The sequence below is a fragment of the Podarcis gaigeae genome, assembly GCF_964106915.1.
Source record: "Podarcis gaigeae genome assembly, chromosome: 10".
NCBI lineage: Eukaryota > Metazoa > Chordata > Lepidosauria > Squamata > Lacertidae > Podarcis > Podarcis gaigeae.
In genome coordinates this window covers 20,284,058-20,305,114 of record NC_139686.1, presented here as the reverse complement: position 1 = coordinate 20,305,114, position 21,057 = coordinate 20,284,058, and the positions used below count along the sequence as shown (strand labels likewise).

Here is a 21,057-nt window from a genome sequence, read left to right as displayed (position 1 = left end):
GGTTTTATTTATAAGTTAAACTATTTACATCCAACCTTTCTGGTGCAAGAACACAATTCAAAGCAGTGGTGTACAACATTTAAAATTACAATTTCATAAAACAAACAAACCAAGTAAACAAGATCAGCAGTTAAAAATCAAGTTTAAAAGCCATTATCTTCCTCATACCAACAAAAGCCTGCTAGAACAGAAGAATCTTTAGTAATAAGATTATACATTTTCATCAAGAGTCTTCATCTGGATTTCAGCAACACTCCTCCATACACTGAATGGGGGCAACCTTGGCAGCAAGAAAGGGGGAAATAGCAGCTGTCACACCTTCTTAATGCACCCTATAATAGAACTGCTGAACTAGTTACAACAGACTAACTGAAGCAGCGTGAATCTGTAGCACACTGTCAACTCACTGTAGCACACAGCTCAACTGAATCCATGCACACTCAAGCTGTGGAGAATTTACAGTATAAACAGATAATTAGTGTCAGTTTCACTTTGCTGCTCTTCCTCGATTTATAGACCAGAACAGGAAAAGCATCATCTTGCAAGGACGTAAAAAGAAGAAACCCAAGCTTCTCAAGGAAATTTACCAGGCCTGTTAAACTGAGATCAGCAATTAGATTTTATTCTGCCAGGCTGAGAATTGCCAGATGAACGGCTGGGGCTGACTGGAGTCGTAGTCCAAAATATCTGAAGGGTGCCAGGTTGGGAAAGATTCTTTCCTCACTGTGAGCCCCACACCATTCAATGGGGCTTACTTCTGAGTCAATATGCACAGAATTACACTGTACTAAGTACTGATTCAAATTGGTATTAAATATATCTACTTAAATCATTGATTCAAACAAAGTCACCCATTCTGGTATTAACACATTTTCTAAAACACACACATTTTAATTTGTTGCTTTAACAATTAATGCATACTGACTTGCAACGTATTTCAAAACCTCTGTAAATGCAACTCACATGTATTTTGCACAATAGAATTAGATTTGGTTAGTGTTCAGGATGAGTGTGTGAAATTAATGACTTTTTACTGGAAATTCATGAATTTGACTCTCTCTGTAGAAATACGGAACTGTATATAAACAAAATACCTTGTTTGAAGACTGCCTCCCTTCCGGGATTTTGTTTTCACATAAAGAAAAGCAGTCTGTGGTCGAGTCTGCATATAATGCAAAGTCATGATCTGTTTTAACCATGGTTATTTCAACAAACCACAAGTCACAAAACAGGCTTGTTTCTCCGAATCTTGGTTAGTTTTCCACAGCTGTTCTTGCCTCATGCTGCCGTAGCATGGACCCTGCGTGAGAACCCATATATATATATATATATATATATATATATATATTTGCTTTCGTAGATTTTCACGGGTACAGGAATGCAGGTTTTGGTGTCCTCGGGTGTCTTCCCGTGTAAAAGTTGGGGTGTCTAGGCGACGTTTCGACGAGGTCTCACTCGTCATCTTCAGGCTGGTGCTTTCGGCTTCTTGTTACTGGAACAGAGCGGGATCTCAATGTTTGAGTTCCTATAAATACTGTAGAGGGGGTGTGGTGTCTAGCCTCCAATGTTCTGGGCAGAGAGGAAGTTCCCAGGCTAGTGTGCCTTTTCTTCTTTTGTTCCTTAATTACTTGAGAGATACCTTGAGTGATTTCTTGAGTGATATCCTGAGTACCACTTAGGTGGGTCATTAGGTGTGGATTAGTTGCTAAAGTCTTTGTGTCTTGACCTCTTGAACCTCCTCAGAAACCCCAAGGATAAAATCCAGTTGGAAAACCAAGGGATCTATGAAATACCCTGCAAAGTCTGCCCAGCCACGTACATTGGACAAACAAACAGACGAATAAATGCACGTATCGCAGAACACAAGAATGCCGTCAAAAAAGAAGAAAAAACTTCCTCTCTTTTCCAACACATGAAAGAAACAGGACACGAAATTAATTTTGCAGATTCCAAATTGCTCTTTAACACGGAACATCACCACAAGAGAATAATCATGGAAGCCATCGAGATAGAGAAACACCCTCACAACATGAACAAGCGTGACGACACATCCCGCTTGCCAGACATCTGGAAATTAGCCCTCCCCACAAAAACTGACACCAGATCCAGAGGCACACAGAACGCCAACACCAATCAACCACACCAGACCCAAACCCAGACCCTCTCCACAGATGAATTACTGACACCATCCAGTAGCCAATCCATGGTGGCACCTCCGGATGCTGCACCCCCCTGCAATCCCTACACAGATCTGGCTGACACAAGCCACAAAACCACAGCTCGCCCCTATACACGAAGCCAAGCCAAAGCACAACTAAGTGCAATACAGCCATCTTCTCAGGAAAACTCTTCACAAAGTTCAAGAGGTCAAGACACAAAGACTTTAGCAACTAATCCACACCTAATGACCCACCTAAGTGGTACTCAGGATATCACTCAAGAAATCACTCAAGGTATCTCTCAAGTAATTAAGGAACAAAAGAAGAAAAGGCACACTAGCCTGGGAACTTCCTCTCTGCCCAGAACATTGGAGGCTAGACACCACACCCCCTCTACAGTATTTATAGGAACTCAAACATTGAGATCCCGCTCTGTTCCAGTAACAAGAAGCCGAAAGCACCAGCCTGAAGATGACGAGTGAGACCTCGTCGAAACGTCGCCTAGACACCCCAACTTTTACACGGGAAGACACCCGAGGACACCAAAACCTGCATATATATATATATGTATATGTATATGTATATGTATATATATGTATGTATTAATGTAACATTCTAATATGTAACTATACTTTCGTAATATTTTAAGTTGTCTGTTGCTGCTTCTGTTTTCGTATACCGTTAAGAGGTACAGAAATGAAATAATCAAATCAAATTGAACATAGGATGTTTAAGAAAGGCTGTTGGGTTTTGACATGCAGGCAATTCCCCATTTCTGCGAGGGTTGCATCAGCAGAGCACGCCCTGCCCCCATTCCTCCCTCTTTGGGGTCCAAAAGGATCCGCAGGTCAGCAGACACACGTCCATCATACTCGTTTAAAATGGTCACTGCCTGTCCTGTGATGCCAAATGATAGTTAAAGCACGCCATGGTTCATAAACCAATGAGCCATTGTTTCACACCATAGTTTGAGGCCAAAAAACAAATCATGGTTAGTCTAGTCAGCTCGGCTACAATCCACACTTTGGCTAAATAAACCATGTATTAGCATTATGTGAGAACCAGGCCTTTAGCTTAACGTGTCCAATAGATGGATTACATTCAATAGAAATTGGTCAAGTTTATAATATATTGGCATTAAATTTTGATTTTTATATCTTTTTTTAAAGAGATACTATAGCTGAAATGTGGAAAATCCTCACAATTCAATTTTTTAGAATCATTTATCATCTGCTCTGCATTTCAGCCTTTTAGCATTTTTGTTTTTACTTTCTACCTCTATTCCTAAACATGCATAGAAATCCCACATAGTGCCTCTACTTCCTGACCCACCTGAAGACATTTTAAAAAGTGTTGTGACAGGAACCAGTCAGGCCTAAGCCTCAGGCCATTTCAAGCATCTATCTGGCAAGCATGAAAAGAATTAAAGATTCCTCGCCCAGGTAAAGTGATACCTTAGAGGCCTACCAACTTTAACTCTTCCAATTTCTTCCAACTCTTCCAATCAACGTAGACAGAAATGCTGATGATACATTTCTAACCACAGAGTGTCATTCGGGAAGAGGGTGTCTCTCTTGGCTGAAAAACCAATTTCCAGAGTTCCCTGGGAAGAAGTAGCTCTGTGAAAGGAATAGAGGTCTCCTAACAACTCTCAGCATCCTTAAACTACAGTTCCCATTATTTTTGGGAGGAAGCCATGACTGTTTAAAGTGGCATAATACTGCTTAAATGCACAGTACAGTGCAGATGGGGTCCTGCCCGACTTGGAAATGCCAGGGATTGAACCTGGGACGTTCTGCATGCAACACAGATGCTCTACCACTGAGCTACATCCCTTCTCTTCCTGATGTGTGTTCCTCCAACACTAGAAAAAAAATGGGATAGCCTCCACTTGCATGTGTACATCCAAAGCACAATTCCTCAAAAGCAACCAAGAGGGGGAAGACTATGCCAGCCAGATGCTTCATTGCGTTTCCCCAACGTACACTGGAAAGAGTCCTAGATCTGTCAACGACTAAACAGAGTTCACCCAATCTTAAAAAAATGAGTTGTAACATTAATTTTTTATCTGCATAGAATATAGCGAAAAAAGTAAGTCAAGGACCTCTGTGTAATACTGCTCCAATTCCAACTGGGAAACACTTACTAAGTAGGACTAAACCATGCCTACAGAGAATAAAAATTAGGTCACTTAAGTTCAACAGAGCATATTTCCAAAGAAAAGTAGTATCAGTGAAGCATGAAGCAAGGAGAGGCATGGGGGACGGAAGGCATGCAGGGGGGAAGCAAAAAATGTTTAATGCAAAATTAAGCAACATCCAAGGGTAAAGCAAGATTTCATGTTGCAAATGCATTAGAATACAGAAACCCCAGTACAAGAAAAGGAGTATATTGAGATAAAGATGCAAACAAGAGATTCATCTTAAACAGAAAGAGCTGGATTTGAAAGCAAAATGCACTACCCGTTAGTGTATCCTACTAGAACTCCAATAAACTTGTTTTAGAACATGCAGTTCTGCATGTCTCAACCCTTTGACCAAGCCTAGGAATGTAGAGTTTCAACACACAACCCACCTTGGCCAAGACACACTCTGAATGATAACCTCGGGTAATTCACCCTCTCCAAACCCAAACTACCAAACAGGACTGTTAAGTGGGTAAAGGTGAAGAAAGAGAATTAAAAAAAACCCAATGAGCTCTGTAAAAGGAAGTACAGTGTGTGTGTGTGTGTGTGTGTGTGTGGGTGTGGGTGTGTGTAAGTGTGTGTGAGAGAGAGCTTTCCTTCCTAATAATAATAATAATAATAATAATAAATTTTATTTATATCCCGCCCTCCCCGGGCTCAGGGCAGCTAACAACACTAAAATAGTGCATCAGCACACAATTTCTGACTTGCAACTGGCAACTAGAAGTGTGCCTATCTACAAGCCAGATCATCTCTCATCCTACCCACTAATTCCCACTAATTCTTCAAAGATACCAGAGCAACTCTAAGCAGAGGAACACAACTATAAATGCCCACTTAATGCATCCAGAAGCAGACTTAGGAAAACACAAGTCCTGCTTCACATGCCTGATAGAGTGAGTATATTTTATCTTCCCTCTAGATCAGGCATAGGCAAACTCGGCCCTCCATATGTTTAGGGACTACAATTCTCTTCATCCCTGACCACTGGTCCTGTTAGCTAGGGATGATGGGAGTAGTAGTCCCAAAACAGCTGGAGGGCCGAGTTTGGGGATGCCTGCTCTAGATGACTGGAGTACAGCCAACTTTGAATTAAATTACAATGATAAATAACAAGCATAGGGCACATTTTCCTCTTTTTATCCTATAATGATCTTGATGACAGCAGAGGTGTGCTTACTTCTGAGTAAACATGCATAGGATTGCACTGTTAGTTCTACAAATTGAAAACATATTAAAAATGGGGAACTAGGAATTGTTCTCAATGGACAGAATTCAACCAAGTTGCTACATGCACGGGAATGAGATCTTCTCACACAAGAGAACTCCTCACCCATCCCCTAAATCTGCTCTGGAGGGTGGGAATGAGAGGGAGAAAGTTTTGCCACGAGTGGACCACATTCCATGCACACATACCCGATTAGCACTACACTAAATTCCTGAATGAGGGAAATTTGCTTTGCACAAGCAAAGGTCTGCTGTGCTGCTGGAAAAGCAGCACTGGATATAACCCCAAATTCTGTTAACTACATTGTTCTCAATGAAACAATGTTAGTATAAGAAACTTCAAATGTACCTGCAAAATTATTCCCATGATAGCAGCTTGGATCACGGTGTAGCTATTTTGAGCGCAAGGGAGCTGGCATTTTTTGAAAGGCACACCTATCCACCAAAGAAGGTCAACCAAACCAATTGCACAAAAATCATAAATGAATGGGGAAAAGAGTTTGGATAAAAGATAGAACAGCTTATTACACTATTTCCCACATTGTCCTTTTAAAAAGAGCATTCCAAAAATAACAGAGAAGAGAGGCAAGGAACAATGACTTCTGGGGATGTGGGGAGAGATAAAGCAGGACAAAAATAAGGGAAGTTAAAACTGAGTGTCCCCCGGGCTCTAGTTAAACCTGTCTAGATGGGGGAGCAGATACTAGAAGGTTGAGCTACTGAGGATTCCCATCCCTGGGCAGTAAGGTCACAGAACTCAAGAAAGGCTTACATTTTACAGTCCATATTGGAAACCATATAGCTAAAGTATGTTTATCCAGAAGAGAGTTCCACTGAGCTCAATGGGACCTACATCCCAGCAGAAAAGATACGGAATTTACCAGCAGATGTTCTCCTAGACCTGAATAAAAACAGCAATATGTATGAAAAGTGTATATATGTATAAATTACATTCCATATTTAATAGGTAAAAGCAGAGTTAGATGCTTTACTACTCACACCTATATATGAGCCAATATCTCACAGCTTGTGAGCTAATATATCAGAAGTCAGATACATGGCTGAGTTTCAGAGAACTGGAGGAAGGGGGAAGATACTTCAATATCCTAGCTCCTGCCATGACTATGAAATCTAGAGTAAATTACATCAAAATAGTCCCCAAATGCAGATTGATATTTTGCCCCCAAAAAGCATGTTGATGTATACAGTTCATATAATTCAGCTTCTCTCGACAATGCAATTACCTAGAATGAGGTTTTTTAAAAATATGTACATACAGCCCTGATAATAGTCTGCCACTAATTCCCATTCCCTTCACATTATCACCCTGATAATGCCTACAAACCTGACTTTTCTTATTCTCAAATCTTTATTGTTTTCCTTAATCCCTACCCCCACCCACCCCCACCTGATACCTCACATCAATTAAAACACATTGTTTCCAGGTTCTCATCCTTTGTGTATTGATTACTGTTTTTTACACCACGCCCTTCCTTGGAAAAGCTGAGAGAGGCTCATGTATGGTTCTCAGCTCATCACCAAGACAGGCAGATGAAAGGACAAGGCCCAGCTCAGTTTTAGCAGCAGAACCAGATCATATCTCTAAACCATTATCTGGATAGTTTCTTAAACCCTCTAGCTTGCATTATCACCTCTCTCCATTCAAGCCCAAATAATCAATTCAGCAGTAGACGGTGCAACAGGATTTGGATAGTGTATATGTCTGTGTTCACAATCAATCTCAACTGAACTGACAAGGTAGTTCCCTGGTTTGTAAAAAAGCAGCATGGTGACCTACTTTTCTGGGTTGTTGTGAGGAGAACACACTTTATGTGGGGTCAGCATACATGAGGCCAGACCAATTCCGAAAACAGTGGGAGTTTCAATATTTCCTCAAATCTCCATGATAAAGAACTTTTCTGATTTGTTTGTAATGTTTGATGTTTTGTTATATTTTTATATGTGTTGTAGGCTACCCAGAGATGTGCAGGATAATAATAATAATAATAATAATAATAATAATAATAATAATTAAGATGACATCAAAATTGCTTTCTTGGATCACACCAGTTCCCACAGCAGCCAGCCAGATATCCCTGGGAAGAAGCTACACAACGAAGGCACAATCCTGTTCCACTAGTCCCCCGTTATCAGTTTCCTTGTTTGTTTCTTCCGTATTACACATTCGACTAATTCCAAAGGGGCTAGTCTGTTCCAGCTAAGAGTGCGCGCGGGGGCGCGCGCGCGCGCACACACACACACACACAGAGCTACGGCACCAAAAATAAAGCTTTAAGCTGCCACGAACCGGCCAGTCTCTTAAGGAGCCACAGGCCACCTTTCCCCCTTCTTTGCATTTGCCACTCGAGTAGCAAAAGAAGAGAACCGAACCGGTGCTCTGTGGAAGCGTCACGTGCTCTCCCAGCCCCGGGTCTCACGCCCAGGGAGTGACCTTCGCCTGGAAGCTGGGCGCGAGGGGGAGACCCGCCGAGGGGTCGCGAGGCGCCTTTTGGCGCAAACCATGAGGGAACTACGTGGAACTGCTGCGAGTCATAACATGAGCAGCAAGAAGCAGCGACGTCCATTCCCGCCCAGACACTGCAGGGCAAACCCAACCTCCCCTCAGAATAACCCTAAAACGAATGCCAGCCCCAATGGGCGCCGCCACGCCCAGGCCCCCTCACAAGGGGCCATGAAGGGCGACCCCTCCCTGGGCTGGGCGGACGCGGAGGAGGTCACCCTGGCGCAGGCCCCGCCCGCCTGCCTGCTCGCCTCACCTGCGTCCCAACCACCACGATCTGCGGCAGCTGGATGACATCGGCGCCCACCGTGTTGAAGACGTCCTGCAGCTTGTTGATGACCGGGATCAGCGCCTCCATGGCGGCGGAGGCGGCCGCTCCTGAGGGGGCCGGAGGGAGAGGCAGGCGACGGCAATGAATGGAGGAGGGAGGCGGCGAGGAAGGGCGCCCGCGTTGCCACCTTCCCCCGCGCCGCCGCGGCCGACGACGACCATTGGCGCCGGCCCGCTCTCTCCCAGAGGCCTCTGCGCGCGCGCGCCCGCCCGCCCGCCCGCCGCCGCAGGGCACGGCGGGAGTTGTAGTGTTCGGGACGCCCCGCAGCGCTAGAGGGCGCTTGGAGGAACAAGGAGGAGCGCGTTCTGCCGCAGAACGCGGAGAGATGCCCCCCTTTTCCCGAGGTGCACGTGTCTCCCTCAAGCGCAACTTGAGCACGTGAGGACGTTGCCCTACGCAGCTGGCTGGCCCGCTAGAGCATATTTCTGAATTGCGGGGTGGAAGAAAAGTGCATGGAAATAAAATAGATATGACCTCCCCAATTCATTTCCCCCTCCCTCCCCGCCCCCATCCTGGAAGACAAAGCTGCCCAGATATATCTTTGGAGAAATGCAACATTTTGAAGGTAGCTGTTTAAAATGAGGCCAGGTGAGGCAACCATCTCTAGAGGGCAATTTAAATATATAAGAGCTGTTATAAGAATTTTAAGGTCTTAGATATATAATAAATGTTCATAAATATACCAAGCAAACACGTACATAATATATAAACCACATGTCTGGAGCAGCACAGTCCTGAAACCATTTTGATTCCCAAACTGACCAAATGTTTCTCTGCAAGGAGGGAGAGGGTGAGGGAATGGTCTCAGGAATTAAGTGATTACCATCTATGATGTATGTATGATGTTTCTGGGGGTGGTCTTGAACTCCAGGGCAGGGAATTTCAAAATGGTCTATATAAGGGGAGGCACACCTTTGTTCTGGGTCCTCCGCAGCTCTCCTGTGTGTCAGGGGAGCACCCTGTTGCAACAGTTTAATAAAGATCAGGCTTACTAGCTGCTTTGCTTCTCAATATTCTCTGGTTGGCCTCTGTTATTTTCTCCTATCGATGGAGAACCTACAAAGGACTCTATAAGGGCTCTTGTGTACCCCATAAGGGAACAAGACCAGATTTTGTTCACAACAGAGCATTTCCCATCTGGAATTCAGAGAGAGTCCCATTTCTGTTATAACCGCTTTGTTGTTGTTTAGTCGTGCTTAGAGCTTATTAAAAATATATCTCTCACTCTCATTCCCCAAGGTTGACTGTTCTGGTCCCATCCCTAATGCAGATGCTTTCTGGAAAGTCCTCTCTACACATACTTAGTTTCTCAATTATATACAGTGGTGCCTCGCAAGACGAAATTAATCCGTTCCGCGCGTCTCTTCGTCGCGGTTTTTTCGTCTTGCGAAGCACGGCTATTAACGGCTTAGCGGCTATTAACGGCTTAGCGGCTTTAAGAAAAAGGGAAAAAATTCGCAAGAACTCGCAAGACGTTTCGTCTTGCGAAGCAAGCCCATACGGAAATTCGTCTAGCGAAGCAATGCAAAAACCGAAAAACCCTTTCGTCTTGTGCATTTTTCGTTTTGCGAGGCATTCGTCTTGCGGGGCACCACTGTAATGCACAACGTGTGACTTGACTAACTTTCTTGAGTGAACTGGTGTGCACATAGTGTTGGTTTTTTCTCTCTTTTACTTTCCATTTGTGGCACAAATGGCTTTGAGCTGTGGTTGCTGGGTTTCATGTATGGATGATATTGACTAATGAAAGGAGATTTCTAAATTCATGCCAATGGGGAGTACAGAGGGTGGGAGGGAGTGAGCAGTGGTATAACGTGGGGGGCACCACAGGGGCACTTGCCCCAGGTGCAAAATAGATAGGGGTGCAGAATTTCATTACCCAGTGCTGCCTCCATGCAGCTGCGCGTTTCTATCTCTGGACTCCCTTGAAAATGGCTTCTCCATGCAAACCAGGAAGTGACCTCTCCAGACAATGGAACGCTTCTTTTCCTGATTTTGCAGCTGCAATCTGCTAGGTGACATGATTGCGCATGTGTACTCTGTCCGGTTGCCTCCCTCTGGGTGGCCCTGGGCACTGGCAACCCACTCGCTATGCCAATGAGACTGAGTGAGTGTTGGGTGGATGAAGTGAGATTGTGTGAGTGGAAGTAGAGGAAGAGAGAAAGACTGGGTGGATGTGCATGTGAATAAGTGTGGGAGAAGAGAGTGAGGGGGCTGAGCCTCATTAGATGTTGGATGAACCTTTTAAAAGTTTTAATATGTACCGGTACATAAGCATTCGTTCTTGCCCATCGATTGTGGGTGGGACAAAATGAGCAATCCACATACAGCAGACACAGAAAATCTTATATGCCCTGACAGCAAAAATTAGTGTTTGCAATCCTTCAAAATTTATACTTCTGTGAATTTGGCACTGCAGTTCTCTAGCCAAGTGAAGTGTAAAAAAAAGGCATATACAGAAATGCACACATTAGTAAAAATATTTTTATTATTACATTATTATAGCATAATATTGTAACATTATTAATATAAATAATGAAATAATAATATACAAATGCTTTATATTAAGGAAGACTGGAGACAAACAAGTGTGTATTGGGATAAATTTGCATTGTAATACTGATGAATTTATTGAATTTTCATGAGGACTTTAAAAAAAGAACATTCACAAACTAATTAGAGATGTAGAGAACTGAACTGAATACTGGAAAAATAAGAAAAATAAGAAATAAGTGTTCCATATATGTATGAGGAACCATCTTTCGGAACAGTGTTTGGTTCTGTGTAAATAAGTGTGTGTGTTTGTGTATGTTAAGGAATTAAGGGAACCCTACAAGCAGGGTTTCTCAATGATATGCTATCTGAAAAGGCCTGGTTTGTTGCTGTCAAGATACCCCTTGGTTGGGGCTCCAAAAGAGACTGTCTTGCAAAATGCTTTTAGGTTTCGTTTTCTGGCAAGAAGGAAACTAAAGAAAACACTGACGGAACCAGGGATTTTCACCAAGCTGGGTTGAAGAAGGAGCCGAACAGTGGCAACAGCAGTGGCATTCTTGTCTAGAAGAACTAAAGGGAGACAGGTATGGTGTTTGATGATGAGGGGGAAATAGAGGGGGGTAGAAGCGTCTCGCTTCGGGGAGACCCAAGTGCATTCTGTGTGGGGAGAAGCAGAGTTACAACGATCTGTTTAGCTCAGTTCTTTGTGAGCACAAGTTTCGTCTCCCACTAAAGATGATGACGTTGTATAGAAAAGTCAGGCAGCTTCACAGCGTTATAAATGTTTATAAATATATATATAAATAACATGGCATTCAGTATTAAAATACCTTCTGTGGTAAATGGGAACCTAGAAGTCCAGCTTTTAGGGAACCCACTGAAAACCCAAATTAAAATTTTATTTGGCATCTGTTTTGTTGTGTGTGCTTAGAGGTGCCCACATCTTGGGGGTGAGCTTCAGTTGTGTCTCCAGACCTACTTAAATCTCCTGGCTGCTACATCCTCCTAGATGCCCTGGGCTGGATTCAACTACCCAGTTCAAGAAAAACAGGGCTTTCTTCCCCTTTTCTTTCTGCCCATCTTTTCCAACATACTCTTCAATGTTTCCAAGCTTTACACATTCCAGCCTCATTATCTGCATACCTACCGTAAATTTAAGGCACCCCTCCCCCCTCAAAAAATAAAATAAAATACTAGGAACTGTAGTTTGTTATGGGTGCTGGAACTGTAGCACTGTATGGGGTGAACTGCAGTTCCCAGGGTTCTTTGCAGTGGAGGGTGTGCTTTAAATGTATGGTATGTAACAATGAGGCTGGGAGGGGTAAACAGAGATTGTGTTTGAATCTCTTTGCTGTGTGAACTTGACAATGTGGAGTCCTCCTGATAACCATAGCGTTTACCAGCCAGAAAAGCCTTGTCAGCAAGTTATGGAAGGAGTAACTTGTGTCTGAGAGCTCTGCTGAATTGACTTGACTCTTGGTATTCCAAGTTTTTCCATAGACCAGCACTCAAAACTGTGGCCACATGGAACTTCGGGATTATCAGTGGGAAGTCATTGATCCTGCCTTGGAGGGCAAAAATATCATCATTTGGCTGCCAACGGGTTCCGGAAAGACTCGGGCAGCTGTGTATGTGTGTAAGAGGCACATGGAGAGCGTACAGAAGAGCAAGGTGGCTGTGTTAGTCAACACGGTAAGGACCAGGTGATGTGGGTGGTTGGGAGACAGACAGTTCCTTACCAAAAGTCAAGGTTTCAGTCTCATTTCCAAGAAAATGTTTAACTGCTGTATTCTTGCCCTGGCAGGTGCCTCTAGTGGACCAACACCTGAAGAATGAGTTTAGCGTCTTGCAGAATTGCTTCAACATTACAGCCATCAGTGGCGACAACAGCCAGAAGCTGTTCTTCTCAGAAGTGTTGAAGATGAGTGACTTAATAATCTGCACAGCACAGATCCTTCAAAATGCCCTTATCAGCCAAGAGGAGGAGATGCACGTGGACCTGACAGGTGAGCATCTGGTGGGAAAGAGGTGTTATAAGAGCTTGCTGGGCCAAACCAGTGACCCATCTAGTGCAGCATCTTGTTCTCTCAATGGCCCACCAGATGCCTATGGGAAGCCTAGAAGCAGGTCCTGAGAACAAGAGCTCTCTCCCATCCTGCACTTGGTATTCAGAAGCATACTGATTCTGACAGTAGAGGTAGAACATAGCCATCATGGTTAGTAGCCACTGATAGCCTTGTCATACATGAATTTGTCTAATCTTTTAATGTGATCCCAGTTGATGGCCATTACTTCCTCTTGTGGGATGAACATAAGAGCCCAGCTGGATCAGATCAAAGCCCTATCTAGTCCAGCACCCTTTTCTCCACAGTGGCCAGCCAGTCACTTCTGGAATGCCCACAAGGAGGACAGGAAGGAAACGCTGCTCCTCCACTGCTGGGTCATAATTCTGGGGCAACAAGCCTCATATAACCAAAAAGCTTAAGTCTAATTAATGCGTGAAGGGGTTAATACCATGGAGTACGCTGTCTTGCCAGGTTTAGCTATGACACTTGCTTTACCTGGGGAGGAAATAGGTAATCAAGCCTATTATCTTCCAGCATGTGAAGAGGTTTGAACTGGTCATCAGCCATTCTCGAGTTCCTATGCCAGGAACTTTCACCACTTTGTAACTAAGATAAGTTTTACTGCCTGTGCAATTTTCTGAAGTACATGAATCTGACCTCTGAAGTGTTCATAAATAAACCCTTTTAAACTTGTCACATGTGGGGGTTTTTTCCTATGCTGGATTAAGAGACAAAATTTGGAAATGAACCTTTTAAGGAGCTATTAAAGATCTAACAGCCTATATTTCCATACTTGGCTGTATATTTTGTGATGTCGTCGTCATCATCATCTGTGCAGATTTCACCTTGTTGGTGATTGACGAGTGCCATCACACCCACAAAGGAACCGCCTACAACAAGATCATGGAGGGCTACCTCGAACGAAAGCTGAAGGGCGAAAAGAATTTACCACAGATCCTGGGGCTTACAGCCTCACTAGGTACGGGTGGTGCCAGCTCCCTGGAGGGAGCTCAGGAACACATTCTGCAGGTGAGTCCGATGGAAGACATTTGGCCCAAATATTGGAAGCATTGTCATTGTTGCTCTCCCCCTTTTTAACCTTATTTCTATTCAGAGGCTGCTTTGGTCTGCAGCTGCAGACCCATTTCACACAAACACTAAATACATAGAAGGAGCATAGCTCATGTTAGAGTACTAAATCCCTGGCATCTGCAGCTGCAAGAGTCTTGTACAGCAGGTAATGGGAAAGACCTCTCTGCCTTGGACCCTTAAAACTTTCTACCAGTCAGAGAAGGCAGTACTACTTGGGGAGATTGACAAATAATCTCACCTGGTATAAGGTATCTTGCAATGCTCCAGATGAGGTGGTAACATATAGTACTGTTTCAACTGCAAGTGAGGGAATGCTCCACAAACACACACAGCCACAGCATATTAAGGAGAAAACCTTTTGCAGATACTTGACATGTATACAAGTGACAAAGGCATACTTGGGTTCCTCACCCGTTTTCTTCCACTTTTATCACTTGTAAGTCAACTCCTACTGGTGTTTTAAGGGCTATAGGTCTGATCGTGGATTTAGCTGATGTCTCAAACGCTCACGGGATTGACATAACCACTCCCTACAATTAGTTATTTGAGCCAGTGTAACCTAGTAGCTGGGGCGTTTGGCTAGGACCCGGGAGACCCAAGGTTCAAACCCCACTCAGCCATGAAGCTCACTGGGTTACCTTGGGCCAGTCACAGTCTCTCATCTCAGTCTAATCTACCTCACAGAGTAGCTGCCAGGATCAAATGGGGAGGGGGAAAGCCATGGAAGAAGAGCTCCTTGGAAGAAAAGTGGGATATAAATGTAATAATAAATGATATATATATATATAACCCTTTACAGATCTGTGCCAACCTGGACACTGAGAGAATCATGTCTTCTGATAAACACAAGTTCTACGTTGATACTTACGGCCCACAACCCAAGAAGCAGTATAACCTGTCCCAACAAAGGCCTGAGGTAAGGTCCTCTTGCAACTACAGGGCAACTGTGAAGAGGCACCAGAGGCACCATGATGAGAAGGTGACTCTGGAGCTCTGAGCAAAGTAAAACATGCCCATAGGATTTTGTTTTCCTTGTCTGAATACGAACGCTCCTCTGATCTTCAGGACCCCTTTGCAGAACAACTGATGGAGATAATGGCACAGATATATAGTTACCTGAATGAGCCTGACTTGACTATGGATTTTGGTACCCAGATCTTCGAGCAGCAAATTGTGGCACTTGAGAAGGAAGGTGAGGGCTCAATAAGCGGCTTTGTAGTACACGAATATGGCGGGAGGGACAGGAAACATGTCCACAGGCAGGTTACGTGAGCTTCCTTCCTGGAAATGGCTCCCAGTATGTTTCCGAGCTGACCTTTAAGGCCCTAAATGGCCTCAGTCCTGTACACCTGAAGGAGCATCTCCACCCCCATCGTTCAACCTGGACACTGAGGTCCAGCACCGAGGGCCTTCTGGTGGTTCCCTCACTGCGAGAAGTGAAGTTACAGGGAACCAGGCAGAGGGCCTTCTCAGTGGTGGCGCCTGCCCTCTGGAACGCCCTCTCATCAGATGTCAAGGAAATAAGCAACTATCTTACTTTTAAAAGACATCTGAAGGCAGCCCTGTTCAGGGAAGTTTTTAATGTTTGATGTTTTATTGTGCTTTTAATTCTGTTGGGAGCCACCCAGAGTGGCTGGGGAAACCTAGCCAGATGGGAGGGATATAAATAATATATTATTATTATTATTATTATTATTATTATTATTATTATACCTGCGTCCTAAGATATTTTTATGGACAGTTTCAGGGATTGAATATAGGGTCTGTTACAAATGATCTTATCATAGAATGATAGAACTGTAGAGGTGGAAGAGAGTCCAAGGGTCATCTAGTCCAACCCCCTGCAGTGCAGGAATCCCACCCCACCCTTCTCACAGTAAGGTTTACTTGGTGTGTTATTTATAGTCTTTCCATTGACAGCTGAAAGCCTATTTATTCACCCAGACTTTTTAACGGCATTGTAAATCTGGGGTGTAAACTATTTCATGCTGCTTTTTTGCAAATAGGGTTCTAGCCATCTTTTATTGTTATTGTTTTTTAATCATCATTGCATATTGCTTTCGTTGATAATTCTGTTGTAAGCCGCTCAGAGAAAGTTGGTTGATGGGCAGCTATATGATTAATCATAACCATTATCTTTTTTGTCTCTTTCACACTGTCAGGAGCAAAACGCTTTTGCCAAAAGACCCGAGTGTGTGCCTTCCACCTACGTAAATACAATGATGCCCTGATGGTCAACGACACTGTGCGCATGATCGACGCCTACAAAATTCTGGATGAGTTTTACCTGCTGGAAAATGCTACTAAGGTGTTGCAGAACCCTGCTGAGCAGTACTTGGTCCGGCTCTTTGACAGTAAGTGTTCTCAGAGGAGGTACACTGAGAAATTTGATGAATGTTAGAATGATATTTAGAAATTAAGTGGTTTTCAGCTGTAATGACTAAGATAATTGGGGGGGGGGAGAAAGAAAGGTTGAAAATTAAGTGAAAATCAATGGTGAGGATTTGCTGAATTAATAATTGGAATTGGAATACAAAAAGGGGAGGTATGAGGAGGTCTGGGAAGTAAGTTATAAGAAAATAAGTGAATGGAATTTTATGTGTTTTTAAATTGTTTTTAGTTTTGTATTTTTGTTATTTTTTCTGTTTGTTTTTTTATTATTATTTTTGTATAACCTTTGAAATGTTAATAAATATCTTATATAAAAAAAGAGAAATTTGATTCAGTTTGCATTTATAGGTGAGCCTACCTGATTTGCACTATCCAGAACAATAATTGAACAGAAACACCACCATTTTGTTCTGCTTACATTTTAATGTGAAACTACCTACCGTATTTTTCGCTCTGTAAGACTCACTTTTTCCCTCCTAAAAAGTAAGGGGAAATGTGTGTGCATCTTATAGAGCGAATGCAGGCTGCGCAGCTATCCCAGAAGCCAGAAAAGCAAGAGGGATCGCTGCTTTCACTGCACAGCGATCCCTCTTGCTGTTCTGGCTTCTGAGATTCAGAATATTTTTTTTCTTGTTTTCCTCCTCCAAAAACTAGGTGCGTCTTGTGGTCTGGTGCGTCTTATAGAGCGAACAATATGGTAATTTGAACTTCTCAAGCCAATACACAAGCTAAAGCAGATATCCTTCAAAATTCACACTTCTCTAAATTTTGCAATGCAGTTCTCCAACCAATGTGTACAGAAATGAATATATTGAGGAAAGTGTGTACCAAAATGCATATATTAGTGAAAATTATGTACAATAATGTATTATATAAGGGGCTTGGGGTTTTTTTTTGCAAAAACGTGTAAATTAGTCAAAACTGCATACAAATTGTGTTTATTAGGAAAAATTCACACTAAAATGTTTATGAATGAGACCTTGTTAAAAGAAAATGTAGATTGCTGCAGAACTGAAGAGAACCGAATAAAGACTGAAAAAATGAGAAATGGAGAGAAACCAAAACTGACTGATTGGCCCATTCCTTCTCTGAAATGTGGTGGGTGAGTTGGCCAAGAGAAGAGTCCATATAAACAGAGGCCAGGAACAAGTTCCCAGTTCCATGTGATCAGCTAGGTCAGCACTTAAAACTATTGTTTGAAGAGAGACTCTTGAAGAAAGAGGAAGAAGCAGAACTACATGGAAGTGGAAAGATGAAACTTCAGAAAAAAAGAGGAGGAGGTGCTGCCCAGCAGATACGTTCTTTTGGAGAGACTCAGCTGGATGCAGAACATCCAGGAATGACTTCTTTGGGGACCAGCAGTCAGACCACAACTGGATATGTGGTCCACTTCCCCCAAAACACCTCCAAAAAATATAACATTATGGCATTCAGTGCTGCTGACAAAGTGAACTATGCCACTTGGCACCAAGCAAAGATGGAGCGAGATCTCAGCAGTAAGAAGATCTACCAGGAAGAAGAGATGCCGGAGTTCGGAGCTGGCAGCGAGTTCAACTGCAACCTGCGTGAGGAGGCACGGTGCAAAAAATATGGCATCACATTAAAGGAGTTCAAGCTTGAAAACCAGCCCTGGATCCTGAAAGTCAACGGCAAGACTGGGCGCAAATTCAAAGGTGTGAAAAAGGGTGGGGTGATAGAAAACACCTCCTACTACATCTTCACTCAGTGTCCAGGTGGCACCCAGTCAACAACTGGCAGAACTTCACACCCATTGTGAAGCAGCACACGTTGACTGCAGAGGAAGCTGAGGAGGAGTGGGAGAGGCGGAACAAGGTTCTGAACCACTTTAGCAACATGCAGCAGCAGCGGCTGAAAGACCAAGGTGATGAAGAAGAGCAGGAGAAGAAAGACCAAAAAAAGGGAGCTACCAAAAAATCCATGACCTGGAAGATGAGCTAGAGATGAGCTCGGATGGCAGCGAGTTCAGCAATATGGATAAGAAGAAATACGCCAAGCCCAAGAAGAAAGCCCCTCTGACGAAGAAAAAGAAGAAGGGATCTGACGATGAAGCCTTTGGAGACAGCGATGATGGGGACTTTGAAGGGCAAGAGGTTGACTACATGTCTGGCGGACCCAGCAGCTCTGTGGAAGAAGCAGTAGGCAAGCCCAAAGTGACCAAAGAGGAAGACATCTTAAAAGGTATGGACAAATCAAGCGAGAGTAGTGAAGACAGCAAGGAGGAGAAGCCTGTGGAGGAGGAGAAGAGAAGAAGGCCCCGACTCCCCGGGATAAAAAGAAAAAGAAAGACACCAGTGATGAGTCTGAGACGTCTGAAGACAGCAACATTGACAGTGAAGCATCTTTCACACTCTTCATGATGAAAAAGAAAACTCCTCCCAAGAAAGAACACAAGGACTTGGCTAGCAACTCACAAGGGGACGCCCTTGGATGCTGGAACATCATCCACCTTGCGGGCCGCAGCTAACAAAGTGGAGCAAGGAAAGCAACAGGCAGGGTCCAGTGAGCTCACTGCAGCAAAGAGGCTGAAGTTGGACACTGGGCCCCAGGCCTCACCATCTCTGGGACATCTACCCCCCAGCCACAGTCGGGCAAGTCAACACCCAGCAGTATTGATGTGCAGCTGACGGAGGATGCCGTGTGCTACTCCTTGAGCAGAGGGCCCATGACCACAAAGGATTTTCTGAAGAAACTGCAGATCAAGAAAATGGGGCTGAGCAGTGAGCAGATGGCCAATACGCTGGCCCAGATCCTGAAGCGCCTCAATCCTGAGTGCAAGAACATCGATGACAAGATGCACTTCTTCCTCAAGGAATGTGGAGGGCAGAGGCTGGGCCAGATACAAACTGTCCTTTGGAATCCACCCTCCTGTTGGGCAGCTCTGGGCCCCCTTACATTTGGTTAGTAGCTGGGGGTGGCGACATCCTAGAACCACATGGATTGGGGAAAGCAAAAGAGCCATTCTCCTACCTTTGTGCTGGTGGGATTCAGGGGCGGTGAAAGGGGGCCGAAGACTGGGACAGTCTCATGAGAGGCATTGAAGCCATGATCTCTCTGAATTGGAATAGTTTTCTCTTTCATGTGGAGGAGTTCACAAATAAAAAGTTGCCATTTTTAGAATAAACAGGGGCATCTTTTTACACGCCCACAAACACCCACCCCACACCCTGTGTGTTCTCAAAAGCTGGAAGGCCTTGAGAGGTAAACCATTCTCCGCCGCGACTTGTTTTGCAACCAGTTCCACTCTTCTCCCCTGGCCTCCCTCACCCAAAATCACAGAGACTCTGAGAAAGCCATTACTGGTACACAAATACTTTTCCTTGTATTTTTTTGTGTGTGCTTTGGCAAACAGAGGAAGACACTGCTCAGCCTGAACCTGCCGTGAGTTGCTTCCTCTAGCTGGATGAATAGAGTTGTTTTCAGTCTGCTCTAAAAAGTTTTGGGGATTTTTTGGGGTAGAGCTTGGGATTCCAAATCTGACACGAAATGGGAATAAATTAAGCAAATTGGAAAAAGAAAGAAAAAAGAGGAGCTAACAAGTGAAAAGAAACTGTTTATGAGACTTACTGCTCTCCAATAGACACTGTTGCCATAAGCTGCAGTGGGTCATTTGAAGTTTTGTGGGTTTTGTTTTTTCACTTACTGTTACATTGTTGATTGGTTGTGTTAACTGTTTTTAATCTGTAAGATAAAGTAATACTCTTCCTAATCATCAGACTCAAGAGCTGAGATCTGTGTTCTGTGCACTTGTCTTGCAGCCTACAAAGCACGCCTCTTGGCCATTGCTCAAGACAAGGGCTTTGAGAATCCCAAACTTGATGAGCTGCAGAAAGTCCTCCAGAATCAATTCCAAGAACTGGAGAGCTCGCGGGGCATTGTGTTCACCCGGACACGTCAGTGCGCTCATTGCCTTCACCAATGGGTACAGGAGAACCAGAACTTGCGTGAACTCGGGATCAAGGCTGCTGTGTTGACCGGGGCTGGCTTCAGCAGTCAGACAAAACACATGACCCAGGTAACATTAACAGTTCTCCCACAGATCAAGTGAGGGATGTTGGAGACCCTTAGGGGACCTTAGAGTAGATTCATAGTTGTATGCATATTACTTGATTTCTCTTGGGTTGATATATCCTAGAGGAACACGTCAGCTGCCTCCATTGAAAGCCATTGTGTTAGAGGTAACTCGAGGTGACAAGAGTTTTGCTTGCAATGGTTGATTCATTCAACTGAGGTTGCAGCTGCCAAGGACTGAATACGCTTGTGTGAACTGACTTCAAGAGAGAGGGCAATGCAGCACATTAAAACTAAGAAGAAAAATAGGCTACCAAATGCAAAAGAAGCCCAGTCTTTAGCATGCTCCACAACTGTCTTTCTCTGAGGACAGATCCTGTATAACATAAAAACGGAGCACACAGGTCACCATCAGCTGCAGGGTTGGCCTGGCTTCCTCCTAGCTTTGAAGCTGAATTGGCAGGTGTACCGATTATCGAATTAGAACAGTAGGTGGTCTATTAGATTTGTGCTTTTCTCCACACTTCACACAGACACAACGTTTTAATTCCAAAATTAGTCCA

General features: G+C 43.9%; 2 protein-coding genes and 1 pseudogene across 8 annotated transcripts in view; 2 read left to right on the top strand and 1 right to left on the bottom strand.

Moving 5' to 3' along the window:
- The window catches only part of DNM1L (dynamin 1 like), a 40,669-nt gene extending 32,027 nt beyond the window's left edge, over positions 1–8,642 (bottom strand). For 2 of the 4 annotated variants that reach the window (XM_083700260.1, XM_083700262.1), the window contains exon 1: positions 8,349–8,642. In XM_083700260.1, the coding sequence (XP_083556386.1) occupies positions 8,349–8,450 (102 nt within the window). In that variant the 5' untranslated portion in view covers positions 8,451–8,642. The remainder of the gene's footprint in view (positions 1–8,348) is intronic. The other 2 variants (XM_083700259.1, XM_083700261.1) reach the window with 2 other exon arrangements.
- Positions 1–21,057, top strand: part of DHX58 (DExH-box helicase 58) — a 39,500-nt gene that overhangs the window by 6,464 nt on the left and 11,979 nt on the right. The window contains exons 1-9 of one of the 3 annotated variants that reach the window (XM_083700301.1): positions 8,687–9,011; positions 11,365–11,500; positions 12,406–12,608; positions 12,721–12,922; positions 13,821–14,011; positions 14,874–14,990; positions 15,140–15,266; positions 16,237–16,428; positions 20,242–20,498. In XM_083700301.1, coding sequence (XP_083556427.1) covers positions 12,441–12,608; positions 12,721–12,922; positions 13,821–14,011; positions 14,874–14,990; positions 15,140–15,266; positions 16,237–16,428; positions 20,242–20,498 — 1,254 coding nt within the window. In that variant the 5' untranslated portion in view covers positions 8,687–9,011; positions 11,365–11,500; positions 12,406–12,440. Of the gene's footprint in view, positions 1–8,686; positions 9,012–10,854; positions 11,501–12,405; positions 12,609–12,720; positions 12,923–13,820; positions 14,012–14,873; positions 14,991–15,139; positions 15,267–16,236; positions 16,429–20,241; positions 20,499–21,057 lie in introns of those variants that run through there. The other 2 variants (XM_083700302.1, XR_014555593.1) reach the window with 2 other exon arrangements.
- On the top strand, positions 17,360–20,235 carry LOC310826042 (general transcription factor IIF subunit 1 pseudogene; annotated as a pseudogene). Its single transcript has one exon. The product of its transcript is annotated as a general transcription factor IIF subunit 1 pseudogene (transcript).